Here is a 22,297-nt window from a genome sequence, read left to right as displayed (position 1 = left end):
CTGCTGCCTCGTGTCCTTGGGGTTAATTTCAATGCCGCAGGCTTGGAGGTCGTGCAGAAAGTCACGAGTGACGCGGGCGAGGAAGGCGGGGTCGGGGTGGGCCAGCAAAAAATTGTCCAGGTGGCTCCAGGCCCACACCCCGACCGCGCGGAGATGGCGAGTCAACGCCGTTGCCAATTGTTGCATCACAAAGGGTCCCGGGCGAAGGCCAAAGGGTAGACGGGTGAAACAGTAATACTCTCGGTCGAGTCTGAACGTGGTGAGCTTTTGCGTTTGTTTGCTCAAAGAAAAATGGTAATATGCCTCAGAAAGGTCTACCTTCGTAAAATACGGTTTCCGGGGCAAGGGGTTCTCTAAGACCGCCACTGGCAAAGGTTTAAGATGAAATTTTGGTGCCTGCATGTGGGGCGTTAGAGCAGCCGCGTTAAGAATAAAACGGCTTTCCGTTGCGCTTTTGGGCGCAAGTTGTATGGGACTAAGGTATTTCCCACGGGTGGTTCTCTTGAGTACTCCAGACTGTAACATGGAGTTTACAGCCTGTCTTAGGACTGGAACCTGAGATGGCGGGGGGGGCCGACTGTTGACAACAGAGTTCTTGGTACATTTAAACTGGAGCGCGTTTGGATCGCACGGCGGATAGTATCCGAAAGTTGCGCTCACCCTTGGCCAGTTGACTTGGGGTGGGGGCTTGGACGGGCGGACCGGAGGGTGGGGGGGTCCTGGTTGTCTGGCGGCCTGTCTCCGGGAGTCTTCCTCGGAGACGTCCTCGTTTTCTTGGTGGTTGTTGTCGGCGGCTCCTGGCTGGTTCGCTTGAGGGGGGACGGGGGGCTGGTGGCTCTCAAGGTAACGCAGGATCCGCTCGGCCGAAGGCGTTCCGAAGGCGTTTATTGCCGATACTCAGAAGCGCATGCAGAGGGGTAGGGAGAGTGTGTCACGGGAGAAGAACCCGTCGATTGTGTCTATTCCATATGTTCGCGGCGTGTCAGACGCAGTAAGGAGAGCCTTACGTCCGTTGGGCATACAAACTGTGTTTCAACCTCATTACACTCTGGGGAATGTGTTCCCGAAGCCAAAAGACCGCACCCCTGCGGACGTCCAGAGTGGGGTGGTGTACAAAGTGCAGTGCGGTGATTGTGATGCCACGTACATTGGTGAGACAGGAAGAAAGAGGACAACGAGACTGAAGGAAAACAAAAGAGACGTGACCAAGGCCACGCACGCGACTCGATAAAAGACTGAACTTGTCGACCATTGCTGGATGACAGGGCACACGTTTGACCTGGACAATGCGGCGACGTTTGGTCGAGACCAGCGGCGAGCCCAAGGAAGTTACTTGAATCATGGTTCATTCGTCGTGGCCCATCCGTGTGCAACACTAACCGTGGCTTCCTGCCGGACATTTACGGGGACATTGCTGATAAGTAGACTTCGTCTCACAGAGACCGTACGGCGTGGCTGTGGCCGTGGACGTGGGCAGGTTTGGTGGGAGTAGGGGGGGGGGGGGGGGGGCGGGGGGAGAATTCCAGCCTCACTCTCCCGGTTTCCCCCTCTCCTCTTTTTGGGCGGCTCGCGGGCGCCGTCCCGACCGGGAGGAGAGTACGTGTCCCGGCCGGTTTGGTAGAGGCGGAGGGGGGGGGGGGGGGGGGGGGGTGTAGTCCCGACCGGTTCCAGGGAAAGGGGAGGGGGAGAGTAACTGGTGACTGCTCGCCTCAGTGGTGTCAGTATGCACTGAAGATGCCATCTGCATATATGGCGAAACGTCTGTACCTTCTGTTACTAACTCGTTATGTTAAGTCGGAGTAAACTTTTTAATCACCTCGGGGATCGCACACAGGCGATCAATGTGTGTATGTGTGTGACGGGGGGAAAGGGGGGGAGAGGGGGGTCGGACATTTTTCTTATTCCTTCACCTACCGAAAAAGCCAGGTACATCCCAAACACATCCGCCCTCCCCCAGAAAAAAAAAAAAAGAGAATCCTGGCGATAATTTTTTTCAGGGTTAAATATTTTTATGGACGAAAGAAAAAAAAATGAACTAGAGCAGGGGCCCTATGTCGCGCTTTTTGAACTCCCACGGTGATTAGAGAGAGGGAAGTGACGTCAACAGCGCAGCAAACGCAGATTGGATGCTGATTGGTGAGAGTCGGTGATGACGAATATACGCAGAAGAAAACAAAGGAAAAGTGAGCTTAGTTTCTTCCTGTGGAAATTCGTCATCAGCAACTATCACCAATCAACATTCAATCTGCGTTTGCTGCGTTGTTGACGTCACTTCCTTCTCTCTAGTCGCCGTGGGAGTCTAAAAAGCGCAACACAGGGATCCTGGTGTAATTTTTGACGTGTATTGTCTTGTGCTTAGAGGATGGGAGCGGGGGTGTAAAAACAAAGAAAGGTGCAGAAAAATTAGCCCATTTCCAGTAAACAATATTATGACCCCCCCCCCCCCTCCCCCACCCTATCTTCTGAACCCTTTCAACACTGCTATGCTTGTTTTCACCTCAAGAACCGTAGTAAAAAAAAAGTCCTGCTCCTCGCTCAGCATCACTAACTCCCCCTTGACGTGGATAATTAACATATATGTAGGCGAATTTTATATTAAATATACGTCATCTTGTCACGACGTACACGTTCCAAACGCAAAAAGCGTCGCTTTTTCATTCGCCTCTTCAGGCTGCAACTTTTTTTTTTCGCATTAACTCTGTCAAGTTTCATAGTCATTCACACTTTATATGATGGGTGCATTTACATGTTCGCTGTAATTACCAAAATAATAAACGTGGTGCTGCTGCTGATCTTTCTAAACTTGGTAAAGTACAGGATGGGTATAAGATCAAATCGGTGCCTGACGGCTACTGATATTTTAAAGATGCAAAATCGGGATAGAGAACTAGCCATTTGGCCTCAAGGGAGGAAAGCAGGACGAGATTGATGCCATTGATTGTTCTAAAAGAAGTGGGACAAGGAATTCTCTTAAAACTGGCAATTAAAGATTAAAAACTTTTAAATTTAAAACATTAGTGAAATGAAAATGAGCAGCTTAATCGAGCTTTGCTCAATAAAAAATAAATAAGTTTCGAGTTATTTGTAATCGACCGCAATGAATGCAAAAACATGTTAAAAAAACAAAAAAGACAAAATAAAGTCACTAGCTAAACAGTGAGCTTAAAAGGATACTTCAACGAAATTTGAAATATTCCCGTCGTGTTCAAAAATAAGTTGAATATGATCTACAATATCCGTAAACGACAATCGCACGTTTGTATTTTGAGCCTGATGGCTGTATTTTTCGTTATAAACGGCCCACTCCGGCAAGCGCTCGGAGAAGGCCCAGCGGAGACCACGTGACATCCAACGCAGTCGTGACAGCGTTGGATGTCATGTGGACGTCCCGGGACGAGCAAAGCTACGGCGAGGCTGACGTCGAGAGGATGGCCTAGTCGTTCCAGTCACCGAAGCGGCTGCTTTTGTAGGAATTTTCAGTGACGGCTTAATCTTCTATAATCTTGTGGGCGACAATAGCGACTTCTGCGACAGACAAAAGGCAGTCTCGGGAAGAGGGGAGTTCCTCCTTCCCCTCTTCTCTCGTCGTGGTCGGAGGCGAGACACTCACCGTCACTAGCAGTCAAGGTTCCTAGACGGAGCGAGGCGTTAGCGACATCCGCCAGGTGCTCTTTGCTAATCGTTTAATTTGTTTTAAAATTCCTTTTCGAGACTTTTTTAACAAGATATTGGTATGTTCGATGTGATGCTGCTCCTTTGAACACATAGAGAACAAAAAATGAGCGCCGAATTTTTGTTGTCGTATCCTTCAAAGGGATTCTTCAACGAAATTTGAAATATTCCCGTCGTGTTCAAAAATGGGTTGAATATGATCCACAATATCCGTAAATGACAATCGCACGTTTGTATTTTGAGCCTGGTGGCTGTATTTCTCGTTATAAACGGCCCACTCTGGCAAGCGCTCGGAGAAGGCCCAGCGGAGACCACGTGACATCTAACGCAATCGTGACGTAGGTCGTCTCAGTACGAGCAAAGCTACGGCGAGGCTGACGTCGAGAGGATGCCTAGTCGTTCCAGCCACCGAAGCGGCTGCTTTTGTACGAATTTTGAGTGAAGGGTTAATCTTCTGTAATCTTGTAGGGGGACAATAGCGATTTCTGCGACACACAAAAGGCAGTCTCGGGAAGAGGGGAGTTCCTCCTGCCCGTCTGCTCTCGTTGTGGCCGGGGGCGAGACAGCCTCCGTCACTAGCTGTCAAGGTTCCTAGACGTGCATTACAAGCGAGGCGTTAGCGACATCCACCAGGTGCTCTTTGTTAATCGTTTAATTTGTTTTAAAATTCCTTTTTGTGACTTTTTTAACAAGATATTGGTATGTTCGATGTGATGCTGCTCCTTCGAACATATATAGGCCAAAAATGAGCGCCGAAATTTTGTTGTAGTATCCCTTTAAAAGGAAAGCCTATTCAGCTCTGAGAAGCGGCAGCGGCGTCGGGAGCTTCGGAAGAGTCCTCACTTTGGGTTGTGCAGGGATTCCGCTAGATGGTGACACAGAACTTCTCGCCGCGAATACACCAACACGTGGCTCCCACTCGACGCCGCTGTGGTGGCGCTGCTGTCGGCATGGAGCACCAGTAAACGATTCACCTCACACAAATACGTTTCCTACACAAGCGCAGTGCCCACACCTGGTGTGGGCAGACGCGGGTTTGTACACCGGCGCCTAGAACGCGTCTCCGACTGGTGTGTTTAGCGTCCCATTCCGCCCATGCATCGAAAGTGGTCCCGAAGTGGCAACAACTGACGCCACAAAAGTCGGAGCGCCACGCTGTCGGATGTCGCGATCTTGGTGGGTGGCCGTAAAAGTTCCGGCAAAAAGCAAAAGCAAACGCGAGTGTCGCTGTCGTCACAGAGTCCCAACTGCTGGCTGCCGAAGCTTCCGTGGACTCAAACTGTAGAGCGACCTGCTGCAGAACAGGCGTCTCCAACATCCACCACCGGTGCTGTGTCACCGCCAGGATCGCGACGGACGACAGCGTGACACCTCAACGACGTCAGCAGGCGGAAATTGAGAAACCACTTTTTTGGACGCGCTAAACTCATCAGTCGGAGACATGTTTCAGGCACCATACATGCATGTAAACAACTCTCCGTTCAACAAACGCTCACCCCTGCCTGCGAACTGGCAATGTTGTTGATTTCGCAGGGGTCGCTGGCCAGATCGAACAAGTACGGCGGAGCCAGGGACACAAAGTTCTTGGGCACTTTGTTGCCGCAGTTGAGCGTCGCCTTCTCCCGCCACTGGTCGGGAAACTGGAGGTCTCCCTTGTTGCGAAGGTCCCTCAGAACCCTGGCCGCTGTGGACTGGACCATCAGGAGGTCCAGGTCGTCATAGGGACGCGAGCCTCCTGTGGTCAGGAATCGCGGGTCGTACTGCCCGTCTTCGGTTATACCGAGGACCAGCTTGTAGTTGGTGTAACGAAGAGCCGAATTGTTGTCGATCGGATCGATGTTGTACAGGATCTCGTAGCGCGGGGACGCGTATCCGATCGACAAGGGTGCCCACATATCGGTGCCGTCCAGCTTTCCCAGGGATAGGGGATTTCCTCCTGTGAATGAACAACTGGGTAAATACAGAAAGACAAAATGTGTTTTATTAGCCGAAGTCCACTAGAAAATAGTCATAAAGAGCCATCTTAAAAACCAGCACGAAGGACTGTAACATTACGTGACATCTTAACGTCTCGGAACAGCGTGGCGTCACTTGAAGAGGTGGCATGCCTGACACCCTGATGTCAACGACAGCGTCACGTAACATGAAATCATAGTGCCACGTTTGTGAGACGACATGATATCACGAAGTACGACATCACGTGACATCTTGAGGTCACGGGACTGCGACGTGACGCGGCACCCTGAAGCCATCTGGCGTTACCGTCGTTTAATACCGCGAGGTCACGTGACGTTATATACAGACATACATCATTTCCCCCCTTCACAACACATTCTACTCCTCCGCATTTCTGCCAGCACGATCCAGGTAGTGTAATATGTTTTCACAAGTACATTGATTTCGTCACAAAGATTGCGACCTTTAAGTTTCAATATTTTATAAATCACTTTAAGAACGCTTAGATTTTTCAAACATCTGCACTGTTCTACTGCCGATACTCGCAGATTGCATATTTTTCGTAATTTTTGAAAAATGTAATCCTTCGAATGCAGTCACAATCCAAATACCTATATACCGGCTTTCACCCTGTTTTAAGAAAAGCAACGCCATAAATGCTACCAATCATAGTCACCGACAGGTTAGGAACTGCAGGGAGGTCCTTAAGCTCTCCCGCCTCCTGCCCGAGCATCTCATCTTGAATAAAGCTCCGTCGCCCCGTGAGTCTGGAGCATGCACGCGCAGTCAAAGCACGGCGAAGGGCGACGAGCCTGGTCCAGGAGGCCGGACACTGAAAGACAGGCCATGCCGTTTTTACTGTATCAGAGATCATCAGAGACCATGAACAGTCCAGAGAGAACGCTATTCCATAATTCAACTAAATTCGCGTTTACTTTTACCCCAAATGTTAGAAGCTCGAACATTCAAGGACGAATGTTTGAGATACCGCGTGCAGAAAATAACGAGGCCAGCGTGGCCTTGCTGAGAGATACTCGCGCTCGTCACAGCCGAGAGACTCTCTCCCGGCTGTCACGTTGACAGCTCGACGCTCGCTGCTGCTTTCTCAACGTTCGCTCTCCACTTTGTTTCTGGCAGACGTTCCCCGATTAAGACTTTAATCTTAATTTTACGTTTGTCTATCCTTTTCCATTCGCGACATTTCAGGAAGCGATTTATGTGAAACGACAATTTCGCCGTCGCATTATTTTACCCTAACCGCCTTTGTGTAATGCCTAATGGATGTAACACTCAATGGCCTTGTTTTGCAACGATTTTTGTATTTCGCTCAAATACCGCTTAGAACGAATCTCTCACCTCAATGATTTACGAAGCAGGCGATTGTTAATCACCCCACGCAATCGAAGTTGCAGAAAAAATTAAAAAAAAAACACGAGCAGCTTTACCCCCTTTAACTTGCAGCTGGAACAAGCGGCCACGTGATCTGTAGCCGATTAAATGCCATCAATGTTGATCATAACCACACGCTTGGGTTGCCAAAGCACATGACACGAGCTGAGTTCCAGACATTGTTATGATTCGGCTATTGTCGACATTGCAACGAATGGACACGGGCCATTACTCGAATGCTAGTCGAGCTATTGATTATCACGAGCCCATATTGAGGGCTCACGCAATGCTCGGGTCCAGTGCATAAGCCGCATTCAAATACCGTTCCCAGTTACGTCATCAAGTTTTGTGAAGGAGACACGGAAAGAAAACGCTCGCTTTTGTCCTTAAAATTGCACTGCAACAAAGGAGTGTCTTGTCAGTGGCGTTACGTGCGACCATAGTTGGGTTTCGCTAGTGCCAGTGAGCTCGTCTAATGGGAAAAACATTCCAAATAAACATCGTTGCACGTCCCCTTTAACGCGAACACAACAGAGGTGCTTCTTTGCATTAGACTTCGAAGGGTACTCGCGGATAACAACTGTTGCCACTCAGGTTGATGCCCCAATCGAACGCGTTCCACCACACGAGCTGTTTTGATGACAGCCTTTCGATAAACCCTTTTCAAACGCGCGTGTCTTCTAGTGGACGCTGCGGCAATAGACCTCTCGCAAAATCGAAGACATCCTAGTGGCGTAGTGTCGCGCAAAGCATCATGGATTCCTTTTGCCCACCGTTCCTGTTTAGATTCGCCAAGCTCAATTCACAACATCCCGTCGCGACCAAATACTGCGCATGAATTTTAAAATATGTGACCTTTCTCAAATTTATGGCGTTGCCTACCAATACGAATAGAATGCTAATTCACTTTTTTTTTTCTTTCGGTGGGGGGGGACTTTTCGCTTATCAGAGTTTCTGTGCAGGTAAACAAAAGAAGATTTGTACTGGGCCGATCATTCTGTTTTATCGTTTCAATTATCTAGGCTTCTTAAATGATCCGTGACTCGAGAGGGTCGTTGTGCAGTCTGGTGTGGTAGCCAGTTAGGCCGCCAGGAAGGTATGACCCGCCAGGCCTTGCTCCAACTCCTCGCTACGTGTAGGCAGTCCTCACGGCCACTGGAGATCCGTGTTTCAACAGGGGCTCTCACGAAGATGAAGTGGTGCAATGCAAGGGAGCGCCGACTTTATTTTCAAGCAGTGCTGGGATACACAACCTCGTCAACAAGGCAATCCACATCGAAACCATGCCACTACTGTCTTTGGCCAAAGAGATCCCATGATGCACCGAACGCAGCGTTGCATGCAGGAAATTTTGCAAGTAGTGTATTATCCGAGTCCGCCGCTACTTGGGCACGCAATCTGCGTCAGCGCTCGGTGAGGATGCGGATTCAATCACGCGCTTCGTGTCCAATAAATGGCTACCACTACTGATGCTCCATCGGGTTCTCAAAAGGGTATATTCAAAGAAACGCAGGAAATCTCTGAGATCACTTGTTCGCGCTAAGATTATTCACCCACGTACCTTAATATTCATGGATAATCGTCTTTGTACATTGCTGCCTTTACTGCACACCGGCTCTTTGAAGAGTATAATGTTTGATATGAGGGGGGCGGAGGGCAGGGGAAACAAGGGCACGTGTGGCTGGCTGCTTCGGCCTTGACCTTTGGAAAAACATTCCAAGACACCGCAAAGTCCTGTACGCTCCTCTCTGCCCCCGCAGCGTCTACCACGTGGCACTGAAGAGAGTGAGAAAAAGAGAGGGAGAGAGAGGGTATCACACTTGGTCACGTGCCTTCGGTCGCCCGCCTTCGTTTCCTCTCTAATCCCCTATCTGCTACAACCGGTGCTGCACAGACCGGCGTTCCCTTCGGCTCCGCGGACAGCCAGTTCTGAATGTTTTGCAACGGTTTTATATCGCCTAAAAGAAATCGCCCCTTTTTCGGATCTTGGTGGGAAAGGCAAAGGCTGCAAAGCCCGGACCTTGCTCGTTTAGCGTCCGATATGGAAAAATAGGGAGTTTTCGTAGATCGTTTTCGCCGTCCCGCAAGGCACTCCGCAACCCGCTATAATAGCGGGAACTCCACAGTTAAGGCTATCGGCGCGCAGGCGCAGTAGCAACTTCTTCGTTACGGAACGCATAGCGGAGGGGGCAGCGCGGTGTACGAAAACTCCCTAATACCGCTCTATTTGCTTACGTGACCCGCGGGAGTAACTTCTCATCTACTTGAGCTAAATTTAGCGCGCAGCCAATGTAACACAGACAAAAAATGATGTGTGAGCAAGAGGCCTTAATGACGCCGTAGTCCTTGACTTCCTGCAGGGTGCCAAGCCAACGCGGGGCACAGGCATGACACAGTTTTGGGGAAGCTTACAGAAAGACTCAGGTCCAACCAGCGAGGACCCGAGTGCCGACTGAACCTTGACGTAGCGTTTGTGGGATTGTCTTCCGTCAAAGGAGTTCGAAACCGGAGAGTTTAGGTGCCAGAAAGGGCCGACTACATAACACATTCTGTGTTCTAAATCAATCGTCCCTTTCGCCCACTATTGTGACAAAGGCAGTGGTAACACAGAATGTGATGCGGCGTCGAGCAAGATGCGATAGCAGCGCCGCCGTATCTGGTGCCACGGCAACTCCGTCGTAACTCCGGAAGAAAGACATAACAGAAGAGGAAGATTATAGATTCACGCCGCGCTGCGGCTTCCTCGTGAACGACCCTACCCAGAAATCCCACCGAAGTAAAGAAAGAGCAAGGAAAGAGCGCGTGCACTTGGTGAGAACGCTGAAGGCCTAGATAACTCTTTCGTTTAGTGCATACACAAAATAGAGCGCGTCACTGGCGTATGTTTCATTACGTCGTCTGACCCGCCAGAGTACCCCGAATCCACTTGGCAAGACGCGCGGCTGGCACTCTCGTCCAATCAGCGAGGAGACGAACCCTGCGTCATTGTTCGGCTGGCACTCGTCTTTTCGTGCGAGAACCAAAAACGCTAGGGCAGCAGACATACTTCCCATACATCGTTCAAAGAGCGCGGTGTTCACTACCGATACGCTGACAGACTTATCTGCGGTGACTTCTGAGGTATGTTCGAAGCGCGTCTTATTCTTACATATGTGCGCTCCGAAAACGGTCTACAGATAGTTTCAGTAAGGCCAGTTTGACACGAGCGCCATGCAGTAAGAGAGTGAGAAGTGTTTAAAAGAAAGAAGGCCTGAAATCTATTGTCACATCGTCGATTGAGGGCAAGGCAGTTCCAAGTTATGGATGGGGGAGAGAGGGATCAAAAGAAAAGAGTATAAAGGTAAAGAAGGAAGAGGGAGGGCATCTTGGATGAGGTCCCAGTTACTTGATTATCAGGCTGTAGGTGAGCTGGTTGGTGCATGATACAATAAAAGGCCAGCTGAACAGAGGAAAATAGAATATAGAGAGAAAAAGAGACAAGAATATCGCTTAACTACCCAACTGTAGTTTAATACTTCCTCCAATTTCTGAACCTTGACTTTGTGCTTTCTTTTTTTGTTTTAAAACCCATATGAAAACACAGCTTATATTCGAAAACCTTAATAAACTTATATGTGAATCACCCGCACTTCACCGGGATATAAAACACCGCAAATATATATATATATATATATATATTTTTTTTTTTTTTTTTTTTTTTTTTTTGTAGTAAGCTTGATCGAGGGCTCGCTGACGCACGTTGCTTCATTTTCCTCGATGGCCAAGGTCTCGAGCATCTCTCGTGCATACTCGTTCTTGTTTTGCGATGATGGTGATGCTGTTGAACTCTGCAATGAAATCACAGTTGCGGAAATAGGCTGGTAGATGACCTGTTGTAGCGTCTTTTAACGATGCTGCGTGTTCTCTTGTCCTGTCGTTAAGGCATCTACCAGTTTGGCCAATGTAAGACTTGCCACACGATAAGGAAATGTGAAAAACAACCCCCGTTTCACATGGGGCGTATTGTGCCCTGTGAGCGATGTTGCATGTTTTTATGTGGTTGGTTTCCTGGTTCACCTTACGGCACATGCAGTAAGCTTTGTTTGGTGCAGAACGCACGACTTAGATGTGCTGCCTTGCAGTTATCTTTTTAAACTTGTGTGTTATTCTATGAATCTAGGATAATAGCGCAATCTCTTGTTTATCTTTTGTTTGCTGCGTTCCACCCGTGCGAGATGTTTTGCTCTTCAGTTTTGTGGAGATTTTTTCACATACGCTGACCAAGAGAACATTCGAATATGCAGAGTCTCGTAAGCGGGAAATGGTATTTTAAACACTTTCAACAAAAAAGTGGAGGGTGCATTGAGTCTCGCATAGCCCCTCAACTGTTTGATTTGTTCCTGGCAGCACGTAGAAGGACCATCAAGGATAACTTAGAAGACAATAGAATCATGGCCATCTTCAGGTATTTTGATGATTTTCTGATACTACATACGAAAGAGGTAGGGGATAGAAAACCAGTGAATGCAAACTGACAGTCCTGGAGTGGTTCCAAGAATGCTGCCCAGAATTGGTTTTTAAACACGAACTACCCGTGGACAGAGGTATTCAGTTCCTTGATCTCAAACTTGAACTCAAGGATAAACACCTTTGGTGGATGTATGAACCCAGGTCAAGCAAAGGAGTTCTTCGCTTTGATTCAGGACATTCCAAAACCACAAAACGAAGTGTTGCGGACACCACTCTTCTATCGGCCTTAAAGGGCAACTCCGCTCAAGTTTTGCTACTGAGAAAACAATGTAATTCTATTCAGTATAATCTAGAAAGGCTACAAGTCAAATATTGGAATTGAATTCCGTCTAAAAAATGTGAACAAGCGCGAAAGTAACAATATCGGCTAACTATAGCGGGAACGTGCGGCGCAGCCAACACTGCACTTCCGCCGATCTGTTTCCGCCGCTTCCACCGTCAGTGACGTCTGTAGCATGCGCAGGTGTTTTCTTCGTTTTTTTTCGTTTCGAGGTACAGATCCTACAGGCGGCGCCACGCTCGGCGCCCCCGGCGGTCACTCTGCCCTCTGACTCTACCAACTATTGTGACTCCACCTACTCTACCTCGGAGGCGGTGTCCACGTGATCTGCGAGCGAACGCGGAGGCTCCGGTTGCGTCTTTGCCGTTGTGCTGGTTGTGCCGTGTTCATCTTTCGTTGTTTAGTGTTTTATTTAGGCAAGAGGCGCGTAGATTTGTTCCTGGTGTGCCTTTGCAATGGCTGGCAGAAAGCGCAAAGGCAGTGGCTTACGTTCTTGTGTCGCTGGCTGCCCGAACTACCAGCTAAACAGCCCAGGAGTCCTTTCTTCCGCAGGTTTCCTGGCGATATTGAGCGGCGGAAACTTTGGACGGACGCCCTGTACCTATGGGACCCCAAGAAGTCCTTGTCGCCAACTGCCAGGATATTGATATGTTCCGATCACTTCTTACCCGAATGTTACGAGCGAAATATGCGCGTGTTAGCTGACTGTGGCTTCTCGACGAAGTACGCGAAGCTGAAGCCGGACGCCGTGCCGTCGATCTTCGCACGCGGCACAGCTTCCCCGATAGCAGACGGCTCAGCGGTGGCTCCATCATGTTCAGATCTCGACAGCCAGGAAATTGAGTGGCTAACGCGATTTTACGTCGGCAACATATGCAATCAAATATTACTCCAGCACATCGCTTTGGCATAGACAAGTGTTGAGCGATTGTTCATGCAACCAGAACACGTTTTCAATACGCGATCGCGGGCTTTCGAGATGTATCTTTCTCGCGGGGCAATGTTAACACGATGCACGATGCGTACGTTCACTGTCTCCTGACAGACTGGCAGTCGTTTCTATCGGAGAGTTGCATGGGTTCATATACACGGGGGCTATTGGAACTACGTAATCGGAATTTAGAACAACGAACGGTCGCACCACACAAGTTATTAGAACAACGAACAGAAGCCACACATGCTGACTACATTGCAACAGTCCTTCCTCAGACCCGTTCAGGTTAGAAATACAGCTCTCCCAGCGTGCAAGCGCGTGCAGCGTGCACGAGAACGTAGCGTTGACAAGCTTCCCCGCATAAAATAAGATATGACGGCGGCTACAGGCCCAGCTTGCATCTAGTACAATTGCGTACAAAATATACCTTGACAAGAACTTACCTCGTTGTGTGTTTCGGTTCACTACGGAAATGAAGCGGGAGCCGTCCTGTGCAGCCGATGCGATGCAGACGACGTGTGTGCAGCGCCTGTACGTGCGGAAGGCCACGGGACCCTTTGTATCCACGTGGTGTGTGCATGCTCTCGACCGTAGACGCTGACGATAGTGTTGCCCATCCTTGCCGAAGTTTCGGTTTCGTTTTGCGATTTTGCTTCTTTCAAGATAAGTCGGAAATTAATTTACTTTTCGAGGAAAAGAGTATGCAGGGTCGTTTATGAGTGCTTTGCAAGGTAACATCATCCACTAACTCCAAATTTTCGAAATTGAGCGGAGTTGCCCTTTAAAGAAATCATGCCAACATAATATTGAATTCAGTTTTAAAAGACAAACTTCCCGTTTACGAGACTGTGGATATCCAAAAGTTCTCTTAGTCAGCGTGTGTGAACCGATCTCCAGAAAAATGAAGAGCAAAACATCAGGCACAGGTGTAACGCAGCAAGCGAAAGATAAACAAAATATTGCAATATTACCCTACATCCATGGAATAACACAGAAGTTAAAAAAGGTAGCTGCAAGGCAGGACATCAAGGTTGTGTGCTCTGCACCAAACAAAGCTTACTCCATGTGCCGTAAGGTAAACCAGGACACCAACCACATGTGGTGATGGTGCCGGGTAGTCGGTGTCCGGAACACCAATAAAGGCAATAAATTCCATTGCCAAAGAATTAGGGCAAGAGAGCGGGCGTTGGCGAAGGCAAGTGGAGCTGTTCGCCTCCTTATGTGCCAGAGGATCAATTCTACCGTGGTTTTCGACTAGGTTTACCCTCGCTTCCAGCAGTGTTGGAACGTTTGGTGAATATCTGTGTAATTCAAGGCACAGACGGTTTGTCACTCTCTGAAGAGTCTCAACTGCTGAGCTCCGGGCATTGCCGAGGTGCACCCGTGGCAGTGCGTATAGCAACCTTGAAAAAATAAGACCTCCATAGAGTTGCATCATCATTGCCTGTACGGTCCCCCATCTGTTGAGAATAATTATACGGATAGCGTTGAGGTGTCGGCGACATCTGATAATGGTTGTCTCGACTGCTGGTCGCCAGAAGACTCGATGATCTAGGAGGACGCTCAGGTAGGAGTATGTTTGAACCCTTGTCACGTTTGTCCCATTGGTTGTGTAAGTTCGGTGCATCGATAATCTGGCCGTACGGTAGTATGGAAGAGCGGATGTATTCGAGGCGGATAATGTGAGACCAAGCTGAAATATTACGTCAACCAGAGCGGCGAGGCCTAGCTGGAATGTTCGCTGCATGTTATGTATGAGCTAGTTAGGGCACTAGCCGAGAGAGCACCATCTTCAGCGTAAATAGCGATGTCAATGGATGGAGAAGAGGTGTACAAGGGCTGCAAAGCCAGCGGCAGTGGTGCCACTGCTCCATTGAACAAAAAATGGCTAATGGCGCTGCCCTGAGGAACACCCTGGGCTACTTTCTGTTGCGAACTGCGCGCAGCTTCTAAAGAACGCATATTGTACGCCCTGTCAGGAATGCACAAAAAAAAGCGAATGTTCGGCCGGTAACACCAAGCCTGATTAGCTGAGCGAGAATAATTTCGTGTGGGTAGAGTCAAAGGCCTTCTTGATATTAAGGAATATTGCCGAGGTAGCTTGGCGAGTTGCCTTTGATCGTTCCAAGTCTGACACAAGGTCGCCAATCGCGTCTGTTGTGCACCGCCGTTGTCGGAAGCCTGGTAGCTGATGAGGTACAGCGCCAGATGTCTCAAGCTGCCAGTCAAGGCGTCTCATTACCATTCGCTCCAAACCTTGCCGGTACAGCAAGTGAGGGAGATAGGCTTATAGGAACTGGTATCACCGGATGGTTTCCCTGGTCTGTGAATGGGAACCACTTCAGATGTGAGCGATGCGCATGGCAAAACTGCCGAGCGCCAAATATCATTCAGATATTCCAAAAGGCCCGGAAGGACCGTTGCATCTAAATTGAGGAAGGCCTGAAAGGTGATTCCATCTGGCCCTGGAGCTCTGGGTTTGCCAGCAGAGCGGCGAAGAACATGTTGCAGGTCCTTCATCGTGAAGTCCGCGTCGCTAGCGGCCGGTGTTGTTGGTAAAGTGTTTGTAGTGGTTCCATGCGCGGCATAGCCTTGGGGTGAAACAGCGAAAGAGGTGAATTCATCGACAAGGAACTCTACTGCTTTAGCCACAGTGATGTTCTGGACGATGGCAAAACTGAGAACCGGTGACAGTGGAACAGCGTGCCCGGCAAGGACACGGGCCATGCGCCACGCTTGTGTTCCTCCACCTGAAGAGTGAAGCGACTCGCAACGATGCCGCCATTTTCCTCTTTGTAATAGTTTGATGTGCTTGCGGAATGCTTTGTTTATTTTTTTTTATACCGCTGAATGTCCTTTTGTTTGATGCTTTAAGTACTCGGCGCTGTTCCCGGCGTCGCGAGGCACGTAACTTGAGGTTTGTTAGGTAAGGATCTGGCCGGTATTTGGGAATGATGACGGTTCAGGTCCTTTTGGATAGCGCATTGGAGACGGCTTTCGTGTAGTCCATATTGCCTAGAGACATTATTTCGGCAAAGATCCCGCGGTAAGCATCCCAGTTAGTCACGTTGCTAGTTTTTTTGTTTTTTTTTTGTGGTGGCGCCTCTTCCTAGGGAAGTAATATTGATTGGTAGGTGGTCGTTGCACCAGCTATCAGGCTCATTTGACCACAAGGCTCGTAATGGGGCCGTAGTGAAGCTAAGGTCAAGTACACTTCTCTCCACACTAGGTCGTACGAAGGTTGCTACTCCGTCGTTCAAGCTGTGAAGACCAAGGGCAGTTGCGACATTTTCTAGCATTCGCCCGTGAGGTGTTTTCTCATGCCCCAAGGGCTCGTTGTGGGCGTAAAAAGCCCCAAGAAACAGGGAGGATGGTGCGCATCGCGAGAGGATTGCACGCAATGAAGGTTGTCCGAGGCGTACTATTGTAGATAACACAGGGCGATAGACGAATCGATTATGGTTTGGAGTTTGCCTCTTGGAGGGCTGGCACTTCAATTTGGTGCCTTTGTCTATATTGACGAAAGTCGTCTATCTGTTTTCGTAGTCCATTAACATTCCACTGAAAAATCTGAGGTATTAAACTGCGTCTTACGCAGCGAGGAAGTAATTGTTTTGTCGATTGCAGTCCGGCCTTATTATGGCGAGAGTACTAAAACCAGGAGCTGGAAAATGGCAAGATTATGTCGATTACTGTAACCAGTGCTTGTGCGAATGAAAAATTGAGATACGTGACAAAGATGCGTTGCTGTATGGCTAACGTACAAATCGCACTTCCGAAGCTTTGGGGCTTATGTGTTGCATTATTATATTAGTATTGGCAGGTGACTGGCTGTGTTTTCGGGTTCACCGGGCCAGACCTCTTGTAGGGCCTTTATTGGCAGTAGCTGTTGGAGAGTTAGAATGCTGAGTTCTTGGTCGAGACTGTGCTGTAGGAGCTGCTGAGGCGTCTGGAGTAGTTTTGCCTGTGAAACTTTCAAAAGGAGGGAAGTCATCCTCGTTATGGAGTGGAATACATAATTGCTTCTCTTCTTTTGAGCCTTAAGATCGTTTTCAAGGTGTCCGGTGTCTTCCAGTTCCGACCTGCAAATGGGTGCACAAGAGCATCCCGAAGCTTGCTTCCCAGAGAGGGTGCGACGTCGTCTTCAAGAAAGTGACTAGCTGGGGAACTACCTGCGCAAGAAGGATGGAATTCTGCTTTCTGGCACTCCTCGACGGCCCTTAAGGACCAACAAGACTCCCAAAGCGACACCGGTCTCATTGGAGTGCACATATGCGTCAGAAGAGCTTGGAGGCGTGCTCAGCCTCGTCTTGCATGCACCAAGGAGGCTGCGAGCTTTGCGTCCCTTCAGTGTGCTGCTGGACAACCGACGTGAGCCGCCTCTTGTATGTGCCGAGCGACGCCGGGGCTACAGCGGCTCGGCAACTCGCTGGACCTGCGGGAGTTACGTGAGGAAAGGCGACACGACCTGCGAATGGGTGCACAAGGGCGGAGGCGTCCCGCAAAGCTTGCTTTATGAAAGAGTGAAACATAGTCTTCAAGTGCATGCCTAGCTCGGGAACTACCTGCGCAACAGGAATGGAATTCAGCTCTCCGAGTGTAATAAAGTGACTTGCACACTGAACGTGACCCTATTCACTACTATTATCAGGCGCTGTGTCTAAAGATAGGTCTGACGTACCTAGGATGCAAAATCTAAAGATACGTCAGACGTACCCAGGACGCGGAGTCTGTGTCGGGTGTCCCGTGGGCAGTCGGACTGCGGCCGGATGCTCCCGCTGGTGTATTTACAGCAGTCCGAAAGCGTTCCACGCTTGCGTCTTATCGACCTTGCATAAGTGGCTGGCAGCCGCTTGGCCTGGCTGCCGTGTGATACACGGGCGTGTGCCTGTCGTGTGTAAAAACGCGTGGAGTGCCAAGAAAATCAGACATTGTGTCTAACAAACTACTGATTTCAAATTCCCCGACTTTTCCAAGTTTTTCCCTGACTATTTTGATCAAATTCCTTGAGTTTTTGAGTCGAAGGATGACATTTCGGCAATGTCATTCAGCATGGCCGTGCCGACGAGCAACCGCCATGCCGCTTTCACTAGTCGTCTTCCCTTATTTAGCCCACTTTTTGAATGATTCCCTGACTTTCCCAGATGATCCGAAATTCCCTGGGAGTTCAAGGCTTTCCAGGTTGGCAGACACTTTTTGAAAGTTCGGCACGCGTTTGCGGGGTTTAGTGATCGGGAAGCTGCTCGAGAACAACATAACTATAAGAGAAGCTGGTACAGTACTGCTTACACGACTGTCGCCCCTTCACAGAAGGCACCCGGCAGGCGGCCGGGAGCCGCCGTCCGCCCGGAGTGACCGCCGTCGGTCTTTTTCACGTCACTACGGATCACATAGTGAAGTGGTCTGTAGTTAGCTCAGCACCCAGCAGTTCGAAGATTTCAACACTTCTCTCGCTGCTTCAAATGCGAATCTTGACCGTCGAGCTAAGAAAATTGCCCGGGCACGTCCGCCGTACCGTTAGAACTCCGTGTTCTGGTTACGTCCTACATACCTTTAGACTCCGCGTTCCGGATGGGTTCGACGTATCCTTCGACACAGCGATTATCGAGGAGCTCCCGTGGTTAACGATTGCGGATATTTTAATTAAACTTGAACGACCGAGTGATGTCCGAGGTAGTGATCCGAGCCCGTACGAGAAGCACGGGACCGAATCTGGCTTAATCTGAATTAAATAAAAAAGAAAAGCCTCATTCCCTCGCACTTCACGTTATTCCTACGCGGGAGAGCACACAAGACCCTGAAAAACCGAATTCCGCACACGAAATCCACACACTCCGATCAACGCCCACAACGCTTCCGACACGCACTGGGCGCTGCCATCTTATCGTTGACGCCAGAGATTTGGTCTGGTTACGTCATAGATTTGGCCTGGTCACGTGTCTAGTGGTCAAAATTGTACAACATGGCGGCGGCCAATCGGGGGGTCACTTTTACCTGATGAACGGTATACTAGTTTATCACTCTAAGGCCCTCTACCTCGTTGAGACGCCGGTACGGAGTCTGCTTTCGATGCGAGCTGCGCTGCTTTCTTCCCGTGCTGCGCTTTCGTAGAACTTTCGAAGGGTTCTCACAGATGAGGCTACCGGTCACGCCGTGTTTCAAGAACCTCTTCGTCTAACAACTTCAATCAAGAACGAAATATCACCCACGGTACAGTGTACTAGATCCACGGCTATTTTATGGCTGCCTCCCGCCATTAAGCTGTTCACCATATTACTATGATGGCTAGAGAAAATATAACTCTACCAAAAAGATGGCCGACCGTTGCCGCACTCTTGTCCATCGGCGGAGCTAGTCAAGCGCGATCCAGCAGATAGGCATAGAGATCACTGATCCTGGTTGGTTCGGTAGGCTTAACAATGACTGTGAGATTATAACCCGGTTGGGTTATGATTGTGTGCTCGCTTGAATTTAAGCCGTGTCGTCTCTTCTTCGGCATTTGGGTTTTCCACCCAGCTTCGTCCTCGAAGTCATTCATGACACTATATCATGAGTCTTATAGGGCTTGTTATGTGATTCGGCAGATCTAGATTTATCCTAATTAGGTTGTGGTGGATTCGGGAGGCTCATATTACGTGGCGTCTGTTGGGAGGAGTCACAGCTCCTGATTTGGCACAGAAAGAACACGTATCCTTAAAGAATCAGGAAATATCTGGTCAATAAACCAAAAAATAACCATAAAATAATGTAGTCTTGTTAGAGCTACAAATTAGATCGGCCTGCCTTGAGCGTCGTCATCGTGTTTTCCCCCGTACAGTAAGAAACATACCACAGGCAGTGTATGCACACTGTCTTATGAAAGATGTACTAGCTGTGTGTCCGTGGCTTTAGGTGCCAGCCGTATGCTGAGCGCAAGTTCATCTGCTTTTTTAACATGGATTGTGGTGACGTCCGAAAGACGCTGAGCTCTGATTGGTTCTGATTGAAGGATTTTGAATAGACCTCAAGGCAGCTTGCTTTAAGGTCTACCCACTATTCTTTTATCAGAGCCAATCGGAGCTCGGCGTCGTTCGGACGTCTGCGCAACTCCTGCGCAACAAGAAGACGACGCCCTCTCCGCATAGACGCCTTGCACACGCGCCAGGCTAAAGCGGCCATTTCTGACCCTCTCTCGTCTTAGCCAGATGCGGAGCCACTGAAACAGGTACTGATAAGCCTCCGCAAAGGGCAATCCTGTGGACAAAAGCACAATTAATTTGAGAAAGGCAAAAACCTGCAATGCCGCCGTGGTCGTGATTAAGTGAAGTAAACATGATAACAGGAAACAAAACAACAGAAAAAAACTGACGGTCGGCTACGGCGGCGCCCGTGCAGAGCTGCTTCAAAGCGTCTATAATATATTCTGTGCCGAAACTTGCACGGGAACGTACCGGCTGCGGAGTAGAGGGTAGGAAGCCAGTCGGTGATGTGCATCATCTGGTCCGAGACGACGCCCTTGCGCTTCAGCAGGGGACTCCAGATGAAACCCGTCGCTCTGCAGCCTCCTTCCCAGAGGGTTCCCTTTCCGCCACGCAGGGGGAAGTTGAAGCCTCGATTGGAGTGGGCACCAATCGGGAGCCCGCCGTTGTCGGAGCTGAGGGCGATGATTGTATTCCCCAGCATGCCAGCGTCGCCCAGTGCTTGGAACACCTCCCCGATGGACTCGTCAAGTGCATCCACCATGCCTGTGCGTTCCAGAAAAAAAAGTGAAAGCCGTTTAAAACTCCCTTTAACACCGAGTTAGAGCGCAGCTCTTGAGGATGAGGAGGGAGGGTACTGGGGGTCACTTGACCCCCGCATCCGCATCGTCATCGTCATCATCACGAATGACGTCATCAGTGACGTCACTGATGACGTCATCCGTGATGATGACGATGACGATGCGGATGCCGGTGACGTCATCAGTGACGTCACTGATGACGTCATCAGTGACGTCACTGATGACGTCATCAGTGATGATGGCGATGACGATGCGGATGCCGGGGACGTCATCAGTGATGATGACGATGACGTTGAGGATGCCGGTGACGTCATCAGTGACGTCACTGGTGACGTCATCAGTGATGATGATGATGACGATGCGGATGCCGGTGACGTCATCAGTGACGATGACGTCATCGGGGAGGTCACGTGACCTCGGCGGGGAGTCACGTGACCCTGGGGGTCACGTGACCTCGGGGGTGTCACGTGACCGGGGAGGGGGGTCACGTGACCTCGGGGGAGGTGTCACGTGACCTCAAGGGGTCACGTGACCTTGGGGTGACCTTGAGATGACCTTGGGGGGTCACGTGACCTTGGGGTGACCTTGGTTACGCTGACGCCGACGCCTACGTGCTCAAGCCGGGAACGGGCCCCTAAGAGCTGCGCTCTAAAAAAGGACTGAGGTTCGTGTTTATACGGTCACAGTAGGGCTAAAGTGAAAAGGCACTCTTTCTGACGTCGTCGCCATGAGGGTTAGTTTCGCCCTACCAACGCAACTCGGTAGGCTCGCTGCTCCCCCACCTGTCCTTCTAAGGAGGCACACCTATGTCACTGTGGTGGGCTGTTCTCTCAAGGGTCGAATGAGGAATATTCAGACTAGTTAGAATTACAAGTCTTCAGGCTTGTAATTCTGTGATTGCTGTGATTTAAAGGAAACAATTTTTCCTCTTCGTCTTCCAAAATGGCAATTTTTCATTTAAAAAAAACGTATATAGATCGTAAGACAAAATTATTTCAATCGGCACACTGCGGCTATCTCGCATGAGTACATTGGCGCACATTTTTAATAAAGCTGTTCAGTAACGAGTAACCTGTAAAGCTCATAGCTAAACAGGTTACCCGTTACCAAAAAAGTAACTAGGTAGAAGCAACTTGTTACTAGTTACGCCCTGCGTATATGCCTCGCTGAGATGCATTACTTCGCCAACGGGGAAATTAAAATCGAAGCCATGACACTCCTCCATGTTGCCAAAGAGGTCTCATAATCCAACGCGCGCAGTGTTGCACGCAGGGATTTTTTTAAAGTAGTTTATCGCACTCAGGTTTTGAAGGTTTTTCAGCGAGAAATTTCGTTCCAAGTGCAACGAGCTGCGGTGCACTAACATATTTGACCACCGATGCCTCGTTTATATTTTTATTACATGGAAGATATTAAAAAAGAACGCATCAATCTATGCATTGATTCACACTTGAAAACTAATATACAAACAAAAGCAGAGTTTATACTCAAAACACATTCATTCGGTAGTTATGTTTTCGCATCTTTCGCGTTTGGCCGTTTCGTTGAGTAGTAATTGAAAATCAGAAACAAATAAAAATCAAAACTTAAATATCACGGAATCTTCAAGAGAATTGTGTTATTCAAACTGATAGAACAATTTACCCAACTAATGTGGTAGTAGATAATAATCACACAAACAAAAACAATCAGAAACCCGGCAGACCTTTAGTTCGTCCAAAAATTACTGAATAAAAATGTTGTCTCGCTTTGCACGTTCATACAGCCATAATTGGTACGCCTCAACGGGTGACCGGTT

General features: G+C 49.2%; 1 protein-coding gene across 1 annotated transcript in view; it reads right to left on the bottom strand.

The window, feature by feature from the left end:
* LOC120838384 (arylsulfatase B-like) overlaps positions 1-22,297 on the bottom strand; it is a 59,629-nt gene that overhangs the window by 2,060 nt on the left and 35,272 nt on the right. Inside the window, exons 7-8 of the mRNA XM_040208287.1 lie at positions 20,171-20,464; positions 5,169-5,608 (exon numbers count right to left, since the gene is read on the bottom strand). Of these exons, the coding sequence (XP_040064221.1) occupies positions 5,169-5,608; positions 20,171-20,464 (734 nt within the window). The remainder of the gene's footprint in view (positions 1-5,168; positions 5,609-20,170; positions 20,465-22,297) is intronic.

This window comes from Ixodes scapularis, unplaced genomic scaffold, assembly GCF_016920785.2.
Source record: "Ixodes scapularis isolate PalLabHiFi unplaced genomic scaffold, ASM1692078v2 PGA_scaffold11__112_contigs__length_91849675, whole genome shotgun sequence".
Classification (NCBI taxonomy): Eukaryota; Metazoa; Arthropoda; class Arachnida; order Ixodida; family Ixodidae; genus Ixodes; species Ixodes scapularis.
The sequence above is the reverse complement of the archived record's forward strand: the minus strand, read 5'-3'. Positions and strand labels throughout refer to the sequence as shown.